This window comes from Pituophis catenifer, unplaced genomic scaffold (assembly GCF_029215685.1).
Source record: "Pituophis catenifer annectens isolate HBS135680 unplaced genomic scaffold, rPitCat1.0.hap2 SCAF_14, whole genome shotgun sequence".
Taxonomy (NCBI): domain Eukaryota; kingdom Metazoa; phylum Chordata; class Lepidosauria; order Squamata; family Colubridae; genus Pituophis; species Pituophis catenifer.
The window spans coordinates 9,847,227-9,864,621 of NW_027256894.1; the positions used below are offsets into that span (position 1 = coordinate 9,847,227).

At 36.4% G+C, this 17,395-nt stretch overlaps 1 protein-coding gene across 8 annotated transcripts in view; it reads left to right on the forward strand.

Annotated features, from left to right (window-relative positions):
* Positions 1 to 17,395, forward strand: part of MEF2A (myocyte enhancer factor 2A) — an 84,201-nt gene that overhangs the window by 35,805 nt on the left and 31,001 nt on the right. For 4 of the 8 annotated variants that reach the window (XM_070953722.1, XM_070953724.1, XM_070953725.1 and 1 more), the window contains exon 4: positions 16,040 to 16,177. In XM_070953722.1, coding sequence (XP_070809823.1) covers positions 16,040 to 16,177 — 138 coding nt within the window. Of the gene's footprint in view, positions 1 to 15,843; positions 15,976 to 16,039; positions 16,178 to 17,395 lie in introns of all 8 variants that reach the window. The other 4 variants (XM_070953723.1, XM_070953726.1, XM_070953728.1 and 1 more) reach the window with 2 other exon arrangements.

Below are 17,395 nucleotides of genomic sequence, written 5' to 3' on the forward strand. Positions count from 1 at the left end.
GGGTTTCTCTCCTCTCTTCCTCCCAATTGTGGATGGGTGAGATAGCTTTTTTAAGATAATGCTGTATAAAATTACACATCTATAAGATGAGTAGAGCAGATGGCAGCAGTTGGCTAACCTTGTTTGGTATAAGCACCTAAGCCAAGTCAGTCCTGGCTAATACTTGAATAGGAGATTTTCAGAGGATACTATAGTACTACTCTATAGGCTCTGCTGAGAAGATGGAGAAAAAAAAAACCTTCCAAGAAGACAGTGACAAATTACTTCTGTATTGCTGCCAAGAAAACTGCAGTTCTATGAAGTCACTAGTAGTTGAGCTTGATTTTAAGGAGGCTTAACCTTAAAAACCATGTAGAACTGGGAACATACTGGATAATATGCAGGGATTAACTTCTTAGTTAAGGATGTAAAGCTTCTGTTCAGGAAAACAATTCACCCATGTGAATTTCTTCCTGAAGAAAGTATAGCTGTTAGTATGTCTGAAAGGCTCTTATGAATATTCATCTTTCTTCCTAGCTTACAAAAGTGTTAACATTATTGAATGTATTCATACTGAATTTCCAGCAGTCATTGATTTAATTTGGGAAGATATTGTAAATTCCGCCCCTCCCCCCCAATAAATTATAAAGTTTTGAGTAAAGTGGGATGCATTTAGTATAAATAAACATTTGAAAAATGTTTGTTTATATTAAATCAACATATTTTGGTTCATTTGTGTATTAGAAGTTAATGTTCTTTCGTAGTAGATTTAGCTGCAATTAGGAATGGCAAGGAGTAAAAATAGGTCTAGCAAAGCACCACTCTTGTTGTTTAGGAAGGCCAATCTGTTAGACACTTAGTATTTCTAGAAAACATTGAGAACTTCTCACAAAGACATTTCCTCCCTGAAAATCAGTGTGTGTAGTGAACAGTTGGTACGAATTCTGTGTTTGTTCCAAACAAATTATAGTGAGTGGATTAAAATGGAATGAAATGCAACACTTTACTGACCTTCAGCAAACCTTATTTTATATAACTTTGTAATTACATTTCCCAGTGGCTGGGATTTAGCCAGCATCATGAAAAATCTAGGATATGAAGGACTCTCCATCCACTGGATCATACAAGGGTGCTTGGATATTTGATGTTGTTAGATGAAGGATGGACATCAGAGTTCCAAGCAACTGTGCAACTATAGATCAACAGTTTTTAAGCACAAAAGAAAGTGGTATCCAATAATGGGACTATTTCTTTGGATTTCAGTATAGCAAGATCAAAATCATGGTTTCAGTTTTTCTGCCAGGTTAAGGGATACTGTTTGCTTTCCTACCTAGACTGATAGGAAAAGGATTTGACATAATTATGTTTTAGTAGTTATTGTTCAAACAATAATTAATATAAAATTACAATAACTGGTCAATTATGGAGAGTATGGATTTTTACTAAATGATCTGCTAAACAAGTTGGGAGAGATTTGATTCTTTTATGTCATTGCAGTCCTAGAAATATTAGGTCTGTGTGAACAGAGAAATATAGAATATTTTGTAATGAGATTTAATTTGTAGGAAATCTTTTTTATCTCACTGAAAAGTCTTGATGTTTTCATGTTTGTTGCCTCCTATAATTGACTTGAATAAAACATCCAATATTTCAAAATTTCAGAAATTGATACTAGTATATAGCATTTTAATTTAAATAAACTCAGCAGTGTTACCATTCATTTGCATTGGCATAATGGAATTTGACTGCTGTATTTTGGAAATGCCCTAGATAACGTATTGTAGTAATCTAGTTAATTTGTGACTAGTATATGAATCAGGTTAGCCAGATCTGCTCTTTCAAAACAGAATTCATTGTCCATGAGAAAACATTTTATTAGATACATTGTTTTTTTGGATCTTTTTTTTTTTATTATTGTAGATTTTTGAAATTGAATATATGGGTTGATTCAAGAATGCATGATGCATTTTAAGAATAATGCTGTGAAGCTATATAATTTATTTTTATTCTTGGTGAGTAGCAGTCAAGTTAGGAAGTGCTATAATTATATGTCATTTTCTGCTAGAAGCTTATCTTCTTTGAAGAGATGACAAATTCAGTATAACTCCTTAAATTAATTTAAATTGACACAATTCAGGTAATTGCCTAAATATTATCCGACTTCCTTGTTTGTACATACAAGTCTAAAAAAATTGCTACTCACATATGAAAGGAGTTTTACTGTGACTTAAATAATGGTTTTTAAAAAAACCCTCAAATGCTTTAGACTGGAGATTGTCATTCTACTACTTACCCACTGTATTTATTTTCCCAATATGTCAATATATTCGCATAAGCTGGTGAGCAAAGAGACGAATTCTAGTTTACTGTGAGTATATTGGGCATACTGTAGGATTTGGCTATTCCTGCTTGACTTTTTAAATTGCTAAAATAAAAAGGGTTCTGAAGATTGACAGCGATGACTTCATGGACATGTTCATGCAGTTTTCTTGGCACAGTCTGCAAGTGGCTGGTTATTGCCTTCTTGAGCAATGCGTTCCTGCCTAACTCTAATAGTTCTGGGATGCTCTGATGGAGTCCTATCCAGACAGTAACCCCTCTTGATTTCCTTTGCTTCTGAACCTAGATTAGGTACACTAAATCCTGCTGCCTGAAAAATATGCCACCTTCCGATTTCTATCTTTAGTAGAAGCAGGTGAACAAGCTGTGGAAGCCCCTCCTGTTATTTGTTCTGGGAAAAAGCTTTTCCCTCCATTGCACTTTTGGCTTGTTGGTTCTTGCCATCCTTGGATAGGATACCCAGCAGCATCTGCAAACAGAGGCAAGGGGTCAAAGGGCAGTCTAGCTAAAGTGGCATTGCCAGACCAGTCCTGCCCTTTTCTGTTTGAGTTGCAACCTTGCATGCAGGGCAACAGAAGGGCAGAACTTGGGGAACAGCTCAGTGATACTGTTTCATCATTCTGATAAAAGCAGCGAGAGATCCTTTTAACACTGCTAAAAACACTGTTTTGTGAACGCATAGCTTTAGGTTATGATATTGGAGTTAATTTTCACATGCAGAGTTTGCAGCATCAGAAAAAAGGAAAGGAAAAGAAAAGGGGAAGGGAAGGGAAGGGAAGGGGAGGGAGGGAGGGAGGGAGGGAGGAAGGAAAGGAAGGAAGGAAGGAAGGAAGGAAGGAAGGAAGGAAGGAAGGAAGGAAGAAGTGTACTTTTACCAACTAGATAGACTGTGTTCCTAGGGAACATGAATTAAGTAGACTCTAGATTCTAGAGACATTCATCAGATATGTTGATTGTTGCCTTAGCTTTCCAGATGAGCTGCCTTTCCCCATTTTTACAACAGGGCACACATTTGAGTGAAAGGAGAATCCACAGAAACAGTATAGGTAGCCTTCACTAGTGCAGCAGCCATTCAAAGTTGCTTTGGCACTGAACGAGTGGTACTCACAACCAGCCTTTGAAGTTCCAGCTATTGCACCACCCCCACATCACCTGACTATGACTGAGTTCTTGGCAACTGTCTCAAACTGGTCATGATGGTCACAGTGGTTATCAGCATCCTGGGTGCCATACCAAAAATACCTTGGACAGCTCTTAGTAAATCTGTGCATTGATAAAATTTCCATCTGTCAATTACAAAAGGCCACATTGCTTGGATCAGCACATATACTGTGCCAGTATATTATAACATCTTAGGTTCTTGGATAGAAGTCGATACCTATGAGGGCTAAAGAATTGGGAGTTGTGATTTCACATTGTTGCGTACATAATAATATGCCACAAAAACATGTTAACCCGGAGACAAAAAAGTTTGCATAGTGGATGTTGCGGTGCCTGGAGACAGCAGAATAGAAAAGAAAGAACTGAAGAAAATAGCAAAATCCGCAGACCCGCAAATTAAAAGTAGAATGCCAGTGGCAAAAGATAGCAAAGATAGTAGAATAGCAATGGGCGATTTAGGTGCAATTCCTTAACATCTGGAACACCACTTGAACATCATCAGCATTAACAAAATCACCATCAGTCAATTGCAAAAATTACTTCATACTACATCCTGCAGTGATACTTTTAACACCATCAAACAACATCTACCTATTCCCAGGTCCTTGGAAAGGATTCCATAGGTGGATAAAAATGCCAAATCCAGTCTAAACATCTGGTTGATTATACGCGCAAGCATAATGATAATTTACTGAACTTGCTGACTCGGCAGCGCGCACCAATCAAAAAACTTACAGTTAAATCAATAAAGCATAAAAGATAAAAATAAAAGATGGCTAGTACAATGAAAATGAGAGGTCTCACTCTTCTTTGCCAAAGTCTTGGGTGGAGAGCCAGGTTTTTGTGTGTCTCCTAAACAGCAGCCAGATTTTTTCCAGATATTATGGGAGACAGGCAGTCCTTAAGTACTACAGTAACCAGCACCTTGCATTGTACCTGGAAGTAAACTAGCAACTCTACGGCTCACAAAACAAGAGATATTACATGGGCATGCAAAGGTGTATCTATTACTGCTCATGCTGCAACCACAACTTGGACCAGTTGAAGCTTCTGGGTGGTGTTCAAGGGCAACCCCATGTAGAAGGTGTTGCATCTGCTAGGTCACCAGGGCACGAGTAAATTGCACCATCAACAAAGAAGAGGATCACAAATAGTGTTCTTTTTTTGATGTGTCTTTAATTGAATGCCAAGTGCAAAGAACATTTTAACCTGAATGCAAAAACTGTGGCCTTTGACTTATAAATCAAGTATTACTACGGTCGAACTGAAATGTTTATATGCCTTGCCTACCAGAAAATATATGCTGGTCAAAACATTTCTCCCTCTCATCACACATCCATTGCCGTCTTCATTTGACGCTTCAGCTTGAAAAAAAAAATGGTATACTCAGGGGCTTTTCCCAATTAGGCCAGGTATGCACAGGTGTGTCATATTGTGTGGGAGGAGAGGTGGGCTTAATGCTTTACTGTTCCCAATGTAAGCCACCCATTGCAAATTACCCTTGAGAAGAGTTTCAGTTCATATTGGCTGAAATATGAATTTTCCAAGCATACTTACTATGTGTGTGCATGAATTTTCAGGTTATTATGTGCAGGAAATGGAGGGCTAATCCTGCCCCAGAAGTGCCTCCCACAAATTGCTTCCCCAGGTGACAACCTATGTTAGAAACTACTTGGCAAGAGTGTAAGTTCATTTTAAAAAGAAGCTAATTTATGTATGAAAGGAGGGAAGAGGGATGCATCTTACTTACCTACTGAAGAAGCAAGGGACCGGAAATGTTTGCTCTTGGGAAAAGGGTTGATATAATGCACTCTGGTGCATTTCAGATATGGAGGTGGGCGGGGGAAACAGGGGGTGCTATTCAGCAGGTTCTGACAGGTTCTGGAGAACCTGTAGCGGAAATTTTGAGTAGTTCAGAGAACCGGCAAATACCACCTCTGGCTGGCCTCAGAGTAGGGTGGGAATGGAGATTTTGCAATATCCTTCCCCCGGGAATGGGGATTTTGTAGTATCCTTCCACTGGAGTGGGGTGGGAATGGAGATTTTGCAGTATCTTTCCCCTGCCACACCCACCAAGCCACACCCACAGAACCGGCAGTAAAAAAAATTGAATTCCACCACTGGTGGGAAGAGACATTGCAACAAATTCTCTTGAGGAATGTTCCCTGTTCTTGCACCTATGCAAACTCTGGTTGGAATTTCCTGAATTTTGATTCCAACAATGAGGAAGGAGTTAAACTCAATCACCTAAATGGTAGTTTTCAATTCTCCATTTTTATGATGATCAAATATAATATAGTAATGATCCTTTTATGGTTTTATAGAATTGTGTTTAATATAGAATTGACTTGTTTAATACATTTCTTTGCAAGTCCTACATAAACTGCAGTCTTTTATAGGCCTGGGTGATATCTGTGATCATCCAGGCAGCTATAATTCTTTTGTCTTAATAAGATATTCTTAGGGCAGAAATAAATGGGAATATGTTAGGATTAATTTACTTATCTCAGTGAGCAACCAGTGGCACGTGATGGGTTTTGCTCAAACTACAAAGTTGAAATTTAATTCCAGGGGTCCAAAACTGCTGAGATGATATGTAGGGAATCTTCGATGACTTTGTAAATTGGACATGCAATAGCTATCTAGTAATTCCTAATTATGTTAATGATTTAAAATAACTGATGTTGTTTTCTTCAAAACTGTAGGAAAAATTGCCCTGCTGACTTTGTATAAATTGCCTTTTGGTTAACACAAAGATGTATTCATTTGATTATGAGCCACCAATTACATTTAGAGGCAACAAATTACATTTAAGAGTTAACCTTACATGTGGTTTGATAGAGATAGAGAATTTAGGATTTTTTAAAATAAGTTTTAATTGAGTTGGCTGTTAAAAAAGAATAAATATACAAGTTTTGTCTTTCACATATATGTATAGTAGATACCATTCTAATTTTGACTTTGAAATAAATTGTATTTTTTTTTTGTATTCAGACTTTGGTAGTCAAAAGAGCTACTTATAAATTTGCCTTGTGGCTCGTCCTTATGCACTGGACTTTTAATTTTTACAAATGGTGAATCTCTGAGCTACTTTGAAGGTTTTTGAAACATCCATGGGTTTCTTCATTCTGCATTTCATTCCAGCTTTCTCAACGCTGGAAAGAAAGAAAGGAAAATAATTTTGTGAGGCTGCAGAAAGTATAAATAGATCTTTTAATTATTTTTTAATACTGAGAATTGCAATTAGGAGAATGTTGGATATCACTGATTTTTTAAAAAAAGAAAGATGGATTAAATTCACACATTACATGTTATTAATGGCTAACTAAAAACAAGTATCCTGCAAGTCAGTTTAACCAGTCCAAGTCAGAAAGTCTCACCATGTAAGCAGTAACAACAGACTTTTTCCTCAATGTCCCACTCGTGACATTGCATTAAAGTAGACATCTGCTTGTGGTAAGATGACTTGTTTGAACATACATTTTTATGTCATTTGACTTTCACACAGTTTGACCTTTGTGGTATAAAAATTCATACTGATTTGTGCACCATTGATTATATGTCCTATATAAGTCAGGTATCAATGGTGCAACATTGGGAATAGAGTCTGTGTTAATATTGGGAGTTGGATTTCTATTTGTAATGTCTAGATCACTAATATGTGCATGAAAAATAGCCTATAAATACATATTTCTGAAATATGACAATATATGGGTGTTGCCACCATGATGAATAAACAACAGCATTTTTTTTTTTTTGTTAATATATACTGGTATTTTCATTTAAATGCTTGATGAAATTTGGTTGTGCCATTTCTTGGTTTTCTTTTCTTCATGAAATAAAGGCCTAGAAAAGGGACTGTGAATTATTCTTTTAAGTGCAATGTTTTGAGAATAAAAATGGCTTCCTGCATTGTACAGTTTACCACCCAATAACCACTCACACATTGAAAAATCTGTAAAACTATGAAATATTATATTCCTTATCTGGTCTTATCCATGGAATTTTCTTCATAATTCTAATTTCTTTGTGCTTAAAGTCAAAGAGCTTGACTGTAATTTCAGTCATATCATCATCTTCAAAATATTTCTGGACTTAAATCATAACTATTTTTCATAGCATAACACCAGGTTGATTTAAAAACCCTTTGTACGTGATCATTGCATTTGTATGTAATTAAAGTGGTAGTGTTTGCTAAAAAAAACAACTCTTCTATATGTTATAGTATAAGTCTGAACACCTTTGCAAATATACATCATACAGTAATGGAATTCTTGATAGCATAACATTTATCAAAATTACTAATAGTTTTAGCCAGGTAAATGCAGAGTAATATCTTAAGTGCATGAATAGTCTGTTAAGTACTACAACTACTATAAGTGCAGTAAGTAATATTTTGACAAATAAATCTCACTTGTTTAAGTGATTTGGGGATATTACTTTAGGACTGCAGTCTTAGAAGTCAGCATATGTACACATTGTAACAAAAAGGCATGCTAGTGCATTATGAATATTTAATACAGTATATTTTGCAGTACAAAGATACTTTGTTCCTACATTTGCTAATGAATATCACTAGTTCTTGGAAAAGTATAGCATCTTGAATGTATCAAAAATAAAACTCATTGTAGAATGAAATTGTGAATCTCTACCCTTTACAATACATCATAATTTCAGCCCAGTTCCAGAATGTTGTTCTTTGGATAATAATATGCATACCAGGCATGGACTATGGCTTTAGTCTAATGGGCCATGAGGTCAGCAATATAGTACTAACTCATCCTAACTCAGGGAGACTTACCTTCAGCCAGTCTCCTTGATCATTTTCCTTATTAGAGATGGTTTAAAGTACTGCTTTGTAAGTTATGGAAAGAATAAGGAAAGACTCTCTCTCACCATTTTTCCTCCTACCTGACATTTCTTACAAAGTAGCAAGAAGGGGGAAAGGCTGTGGGTGACCCAGGCAAGCAGCAAGTGTCCTTTTTCCATTCAGCTTCTGCTTTTTGAATATTCCTGCTTTCAATTCATTTTTTGTGTGTGTCTGCAACAAGTAGAACTCTCAAGGGTGTCTTTTCACTCTTTTGCTGCATTGCAAACTAGAAGGAAAGAAAGCTTTCCCCCTTTTCGCTGCTTCCATTGTTTTCTTTGTGTCTCACCATTGTTTGCAAAGAAACAGCTATTTCATATGGCACTTGGTTTGCACTTTCTTAGCCTCTCTTTTTTGTCTTTTCTTTCAACTGATAACAATTATTTTAGTTGAGTTTTTGCTGTAATAATAAAATCTACTTGTATTATTGAATTTTAGAATGTCCTTAACAAGGATCATCGATACTTTTTAAGGGCATTTTAAAGTGCAATAATAACAGGATATCTCTAAATCTTTTAATGCTAACATTTAATGTTAAAGTTTAGGGGGAAATGTGTATTTTTTTTTAAAAAATAATAATTATGAGACACAGATTTTTTGAGAAATTTGTAGGGAATGAGATAGGAAAAGTTGAGAAGCTTTGTTGTTAGAAAAAAAATATTGTACCAGGAATATGGCCAGACATACATTTAACAATAGAATTTGAAGGTTAAGCTTCAACATTTTTTCATTCTTAAACAACTAGAAAACCTGTTTTGGTCAGTGAAGGTAGGTATATTCCAGTAGGTTGCTTTTGTCAATTAGTCAAATTCTTGCCTGATAATTAGGGATTACAAAATAATGCAACACATTAGTTTCTCTTAAAATGTGTTTGTATTTCTATAGGCAGCATGTTGGCTTTGGAGTGGTGCTAAGATGGAGAAATCCTTTGGAAGTGTGCCAGTGTACTTAAAAATTCAATAGAATGATTGCTTATTTTTGGACTTAAATATGTCTAGAATTAATTCTGCCTTTTGTTCTTGATTGTAAATGGTATGATGCAAGCTGGTGTATAATCAGTTTGCCATCTGGTGAGCTTCCTGGCTTAATATGTGTTTCACCATGCCTCAGTTCACAGTGTTTAATATATATGTATGTACAACCATTCGTTTAGTGACCGTTTAAAGTTACAACGGCACTGAAAAATGTGACTTGACCATTTTTCACACTTATAACCATTGCAGCATTCCCATGGCCATGTAATCAGAATTTGGATGCTTGGCAACTGGTCCATATTTATGATGGTGGCAGTGTCCCAGGGTTATTGTGCAGATGGTATTAGAACTAGGTCTACTTCCAGCATAAAAATTCTAATAGTAGCTTGTGGTATTCATAATTCCAGAAAGACACTTGCTATTATCGAGTGGTATTTGCATCAGCACTTTCACTGATGGTTAACTCATAGTTTTTAAAACCAGACCTTTAGAGACCCGCAGAGGTCTGTGACTATGCAGATGAAATGTGATGTTGAGTATGTGTTGACCTGGACTTGTGCCATGCCAAAGAAAAGCTGCTTCATTGCCCTCAATGGACACATGTTCCTCTTTTTGAAGTGATGCCCTAGAGCAGTTTTGGTTTGCAATGTCCACAGATCAGTAACTCCTTCAGGGTAATATCTCAATCAGTTCATGGTTGAATTGGATGAGATATAAGCACAAAAATATCCATGAAAGAGCAGTAAGTACCCTTTCCCTTTGTTTGCAAAATTTTAGGCATCACATTTTTATCAGGCAAAAATACTGGTATTTCTTTGGATATGTACATAGTTTCTTCAGATATATAGATACAGCTGGATATTTTAAATCAGGAATTTCCTGATTCAGACTACATATCCCCCTCCCCCAAATTATTTATAAAGTGTAACTGTAATAATTGTTCACCTCTAAAAGTTTAGCTGCACGGTAATTTCGTAACACAATCAGCCACTCTTTGTAATTATAACTGTACAAGTATATTAACACCATAATTATCTTGTTGCAGAGCCTGAAGTTCTGCATTGGTTGGGGGAAAAAAAAGCGAATGATTTTTCTATGCCACAGTGTAAGTTGTCTGTGGCAATAATATCCTGAAGAATGTGACTGGTATGCCTTATTTACAACAGGAATGGTCCAGTCCTATCAAATTTTAGTTGTTGAGCGAGTTTTGTAATCGAATGTTTACTTATGAAGTCAAGCACTATGTAGAGGCAACAATTGGAATAAAAAGCCACAGCTTTGTTTTTAGTTGCACCTCCGCATGGCGCAGAGCAATAATCCAGATATATCAGAACTTGACTATTATACCCAAGAGGAAGAAATTTGTCAGGGATGGGACATTTCTCCTCCTCTGGACCCTCGAGAAATAGTAAATGTGCCAGCTACCTCTACGCACCCCAACTTGAGCATAATGAGCAGTGAGGAAGCAGCTCATCCCTGTGTACATATGCTATGGATCAGCCAGGACTCAAATCAACACAGCAAGAGGTTATGATGAAAGTGTCCCAGAATAATGCAGCTAAACCAATGATTCTCAATCGGGGGCCTGCAAAGTCTTGAAGAAATGTTAAGATTTAAATCTTGAGTTAAGTCTTGGGGCTCCATGGCCATGGTCCGTGGCCACAAAAGGGGTCCATAGTGAAAAAAAGGTTGAGAACCACTGAGTTAAACAAAAACAAAAGCTAGCTTTCCTGATACCGCTGAAGTATATGAAGTCCTTTCCTGTCATTGAGTTTTGTATTTCATGAGATTACAGGCATCCAAATGATGGCATCCTGGTAGAGAGGTTGGCAGAAGCTGGACTAGGATTTTTATTTATGCCCTAAAAGATTTAAAAAAAAAAAAGGGGGGGGGGAATCTTGCATTTTGGGTTTCCCTTCCAATTCCTCAGAAAAAGTTATGGCAACAGTATAGCTAGATTCACCGCTAATAAGGAAAAAAATATATGAAGGGATGCCGGGATTTAACTACCCAATTTTTTAACATTGCATACACCAATAAAGAGCACAATGTCTCCTAAACACAGTATGTTACTACGAATCTGGAATGCTATGGATATAGTGAATTGTCTAAAGTATAAAGAGGTGGAAGGAATATCCTCTACTTAAAAAGTATTAGAAACCTCCATTATTACTTTAGGTATGCAGTTAAATAAAAATAACCATCTTAATTTTATACTCCCAAACAAGTGATGCAAATATTATGACTTGCAATTAGATACGAAAACAAAGCAATAGTAAAACTTAAAATCACTACAGTTAATAAAATAGAATTTTAATTACCTTTACTTATTAGGAGTCCAGAAAGCACTGTGCTAATTATCTTTCAACTCACTTTTTTCATGTAATGTGAGAGTTTATGGGAAACGAAGCATTTAGCGACAGCATATGAGTTTATGCAATGGCCATTTGGAATCTGGAATGTTGCTGCTCTTTGCTTTTCTTGTGACCTGGGATCTTATTAAATGACCCTATTAAAATAATAACATTCTGTAAGACATATGCAGTAGTAGCCAAAGTTGTGGAAACCTTTTGGGAAAAATGTCACATTTATCACTATTGAGTAATGTAAGAACAAAACTGTTACTCCTATGTGTCAAAGGAAAGCAAGTGGACAGCTATCATCTAGAAGCAAAATCCAACAGAATGTGAGAGATAAGCCAGACCAGTTTTCTCAAAGGCAACGTGTCAGAGATAGCAGACTCTCATCCATAACAGAGAGGGGTCCTATTTCTTGGGAAGCAGCTGACTTGCGCTCCTTTTCAAGTTTTCTTCTTTCTTAAACAAAGCACAGCATAATAACTAGTGGGGTAAATGAACTTTTGTTTTTGCCAGTCTCGATAGCAAGACAAATTATCACAACTGTGCTGCTTTCTCAGCTCAGCATAGAAAAATGACCCTCCTATGAAATGCTATACTGTGTCAGGGACACTTACAAGTAATTAAGATTTGTTATCAGAATGGATTTACTGCCCAAGGAAGGCCTATATGCCATGCAATACCCCCACTCTCAACTCATAAAGCAAGAAACAGATTCTTTGGGAGAATATTTTCTTAAATTGCATCATTAAAGTTAGTCCTGCTAATGCTGCCTCTGAACACACTCAAATACACAGAATTAGCCACACCTCACACCACTGTAAAATTCCAAGGTCCTCCAAGTTCAGTATAAGATCAGAACTGGTATCCAAACTAAAATAATGTAAGTGTGATTACAGATGAATTGGTTAATGGCTTAGTAGATTCTTAAGCTTCATGAGCTCCCACTCAACCACATGTTGCTCCAACCTTATAGCCATACTGCCTCCTGGAAACCAGAAGATAACAGCCATCTCAATACACTAGTGGCCAACATTGTGGAAACCTTTTGGAAAAAGTGTATTTTTGAGGTTTGATTGCTAATGACAAAACTTTTTTTTTTATTCAGAGTTTCAAGATAATCCTATTCCACTGCTGGAATGGCCTGGGAATAGCCCAGACCTTGACCCAATTGAAAATCTATGGAGCCGACTAAAGAAACTTGTTAGTCAGAAGCGACCCAGCAATAAAACCCAGTTAATAGAAGCAATCATTCAATCAATTTTGGTTTCACATTATAACAGCTGCAGAACTAAAAGGCTTGGTTCACTCCATGGGAAGACGTTGTAAGGCCATCATTCATGCTAAAGGTTACCCAACTAAATATTAACTGACATAGTGATAATTTTTGTATCTCATTTTTTCTATGGTGATCATTTTTGTATATCTCATTTTTTCTATGGTGATCATTTTTGTATAACTCATTTTTTCTATGTGTTTCACTTTTCTTCTTTATACCATAACTGCTATTCTAATAGCAAATCATTCATAAACGTCATTGCATTACATTCTTGATTAAATTATCTTCCATTGATATATAATTTTAGGATACTCCTCCAAAAAGAGTGGTGTTATTAGCTAGTTTTAGAAAATACATTTCTACCTGAATTAAGCCTCCAGGACAGTTTTGTGAAAGAGAGTAGAACGAACTTTTAAATATCACAAAATTAGTATTTAAGACACGTATCGAGGATCTGACTTGAAAGGAAGGTGCCCAGAATCAGAAGTGGGTGATAAATAAGATTTTTTCTTTCCTTCTGAGTCAATTTTCTTCTGAAAACAACTGTTAAAAGAAGGCAATTATCTTTTGTTCAGAAATTATGCTTCAGCCAATTTGGTGAATTTCACAATTCACATTGTCTCTTGATTCCAGGGCTGTCATGTATTGCACACAATACGTATGAGATCGGAATGTGTCTTTGGGAATAATGAAGAACACTGTAGCGGTGTTACAGTAGTAGTATATAAACTCTGCCTTATATAAACTTTTTTTTAAAAAAGAAACTTCTTTGCAGTCTGTAACATCAATAACTTCCTTTTTTCTCAGTGTGCAGTTTTAGAGCGTCAGGTCATGTTGGGCAAAATGTATTCATTCCTTTATGAATGCCAGAAGCTTTCGGAGTCTATTTATAGTATTCAATAATTTGTAAAGGTTAAATGTAATCCAGACTGTAGTGTTAGCATTTTCCCTGCTGATATCACAGAGTAAAAGACTGGCAGCCTACCCTTGTTGGAGGTTTGGGAGGGCTAGCAGCTTTAGACTGCAGAACCATGTATGGTTAAGTCCATATAAGTATCCACCTGATTGGTTAGACAGTAAAGATAAGTACTGTGACAGGTGTTGGTGAAAGCTACACCTGTTTTCTCAATGTGGGCTGATTTAGTGGGAGTTCAAGGCACTGAGGAGGGGGGAGAGGGGCAGAATATTATGCCAAGTAATCCGAGAAGGAATTATTTCCTAACAGTGCCTTATGATCTTTACATGAATTTGATTGTGTTATGTGAAATGCTGAGAGCACTTTGATGCTGCTGAGGGGAAAAAAAACCCAAGCCAAATGTTGCTTTAAAAGTACTGTAGCTTCTAAAGTTTAAAAGTTGTTATGGAAATGCAATAGGCCCACAAAATGAATTGGTTTTAATTGTTCTACTTGTCTCGAAGAAGTACCAAAGCAGGGGGGATATTATTTATACATACACACATACTTTTTAGGTTTTAAAACTATTTGTTTCAACAAAAATGAAGATTTTGTTTTTTAAAAAAGTCAGGATATTTAATCACTGCTACACTATTGGTAAGAAATTGCAAGCAATAATGAAATGAGAGCTATGTGTTTTGCTCTAAAATGTAAAAATGGAAAACTTTCTGCTAGCAGTGTCTCAAAAACTTTGTCTTAAATGTACAAGTTCACTGTGTGTGCCTTTAAAAATAAAAGATTGAGGTTTCCTTTTTAAAGGTAAAATGGACATACTGTGTTCCTTTCAGGATTCTCTTTGTACCTGTAATGAATAAGTATATTTGATAATGCATTTTTGGTTTGGTTTGCTGGACTCATGGAACAGGACAAAAAAATTGGTCTGAGATCAGAACATACTGTCATATCTTTGAGATGTTAAGCTTGTAGCTCTTCTGGCAACAAGCTTTTAACTAGTGCTTAGAAAGTAATTTCTAAGATGAAGACTGCTTTTTCACAATGATCGTCTTCTGAGGAACAATTGCATTTTGCAGGACATTATGGAAAATGTGAGACTACCTTTAGTGTATGAGACCGTACATAATTTTAATGGAAAGCTTATTACAAAATGTTTGAACAGTCAACGTAATAGTGATTCTGTAGACTTATAAACTGTAGAGGTTTGCACGGAGAAAGAACCTGGAGTTTAAGCTGCTTCAGTCTTTCTATTGAGTGTATTATCTCCTATTTACCTATTCAGAAGTGAGGGGAACACTCATTTACCTACTCAGAAGTGAGAAGAAGGGTAGCTTGTTCCATTTCTCTAAGAGTTTGCATAATGAATGGTGAAGTGAACAGCAGGTAGGAAGGGGTTAAGAGCCTCTTTCTCTTGCTGTTTTTCCATTCCAGTTCTCAGACTTATTTGGCATTAAAATAAATAAAAGCAGAGGGAAGAGTAACACAGAATGTCTTGTAACAAGCTGTTTGATGCTCGAGATCTCTTGAAGCTAAAATCATAGCACAGAGTGATCCTTCATGTACCTACCTGATAGAGGGAAGGCAATCTCCTGCCCACTCTTGTCCTAGGACACAGGTTCAGTTGACACAGGGAACACCTGGAATGCTCATAACTCATTGGAGATTTAAATTGCAGATGAATACCACTACTAATAACGAAATGCGTTATTCCTAATTTCCCATTGAATTAGTTTAAACTTTTTTTTGTAAAGTATGCTGGAAATTTGGGGGGGGAAATGGGGAGGTTACCAAGGAGATGGGGAATTATAGTTCTGTTACAAATGTTGAAAAGTTGTAGTGTGTTAAGAAACCAGTATTCCTGTGGCTTTGGCTGTGCAACAGTCGGTGCCCTCTTAATGCAGCTTTGCAGTTGAAATGACAACAACATGGCAAGTGTAGTATTTCCTGTGTGTGTGAATTTTCCAATTGTATTTCAGACTTTAAGAAAGAAAGGCCTTAATGGTTGTGAGAGCCCAGATGCTGACGATTACTTTGAGCACAGCCCACTCTCGGATGACAGATTCAGCAAACTAAGTGAAGATAGTGATTTTATTTTCAAGCGAGGCCCTGTAAGTACTTCTCTTGGCTCCTACTTTTTATTTGTTGATTCTTTTTATTAACTTCATTATTTAGGCTCTGAACAAGAAGGAAAACAGAGGGTGCGACAGCCCAGACCCTGACACTTCCTATGTGCTCACGCCACATACAGAAGAAAAATATAAAAAAATTAATGAAGAGTTTGATAATATGATGCGGAATCATAAAATCGCAGTGAGTACTGTGGTATGCCTTGCGCTCTTGTTACATGCATGAGAAGATTTTGTGATACCATCTTCTGTGGCTATTTCGGCTTGGAAAGCAGAAGTACCTCTCTGAGGTGTGTGTCCATCCGAGGTAGAAACCTTGAATGGTCATCATTATAATCCTATTATGTAAATTCTGCTGAGCGATGCAGTTTGAGTGCAACTTCTTTGGTGTAGAATGCAGCAAGGAAAGCCTGGGAGCTGCTAAGGAAACTGTACATTTCAGTAAAAAGTTTCTAGCCCTCACGAGAACTTAGAAATACATAAACCTTTGTGGTATCTCCTGATGAACCTGAAGTCATAGGCCTTTGGACGGATGAAAAACAGTTCTCTTTTTTTCTCCAAGAGAGCATCCATAACATTGTTTTAAGTTTATGGAACTGTTTATGTTAAAAGAGTGTTGCTTCATAATCACACGGATATGTATGTTTAAAAACATATTGTTACAGATCTGTTCTTAGTCACTTTTGGTGAGATGGTTGGCTGTACAAATTTGATCAATAAATAAATACATCTAACTGACAAACTCTTCACAGAGGAGGAGGCCCTCTAGTGCACCTTGTAGGCTAAAGTCCTCATTCATGTACTTATGTAATTACCCAAATTGTACGTATTAAATCATTAGTTACTTAGTTTTGTCATGACATATAGTACCATTCAAATGCATGATACCGATCAGACTATAAGAAGAAAAATGTCTGTCCTAAGGGCCTTAAAATGCCAAAATCCCATTCAGCCTAGGCAAAATAGGGGAAACTTGATCGTTATATGCTTGGCTGGACTTAGAGTGGAATATATAAACTAAGGACTAAAGGCTTCATGTAAAAGATGAGTTTTGAGGAAGAATTTGAAAGCCATAAGGGAGCATTATAAATAGAGGGGCTTATAAAGTTTATGTACTATGTGTAGATGACTTTAGTGTAACATTCTTTCAAATACATTCCTTCCACAAGCAAATGTTTGCTTTCACACGCACACACACACACACACACACACACACACACACACACACACGAATACTGTTACAATATAATACACACTAACATTTTATTAGCCTCTCGGCAACTTTTAAACTTTCAATGTATGAAATCAAATTTATGTTCAACTGTTAAAAAAAAAAATATTAGAGAATTTTTATGAATAGCCTACTTTTATCAGCATGATATTTCTGATCATAGCATTATAA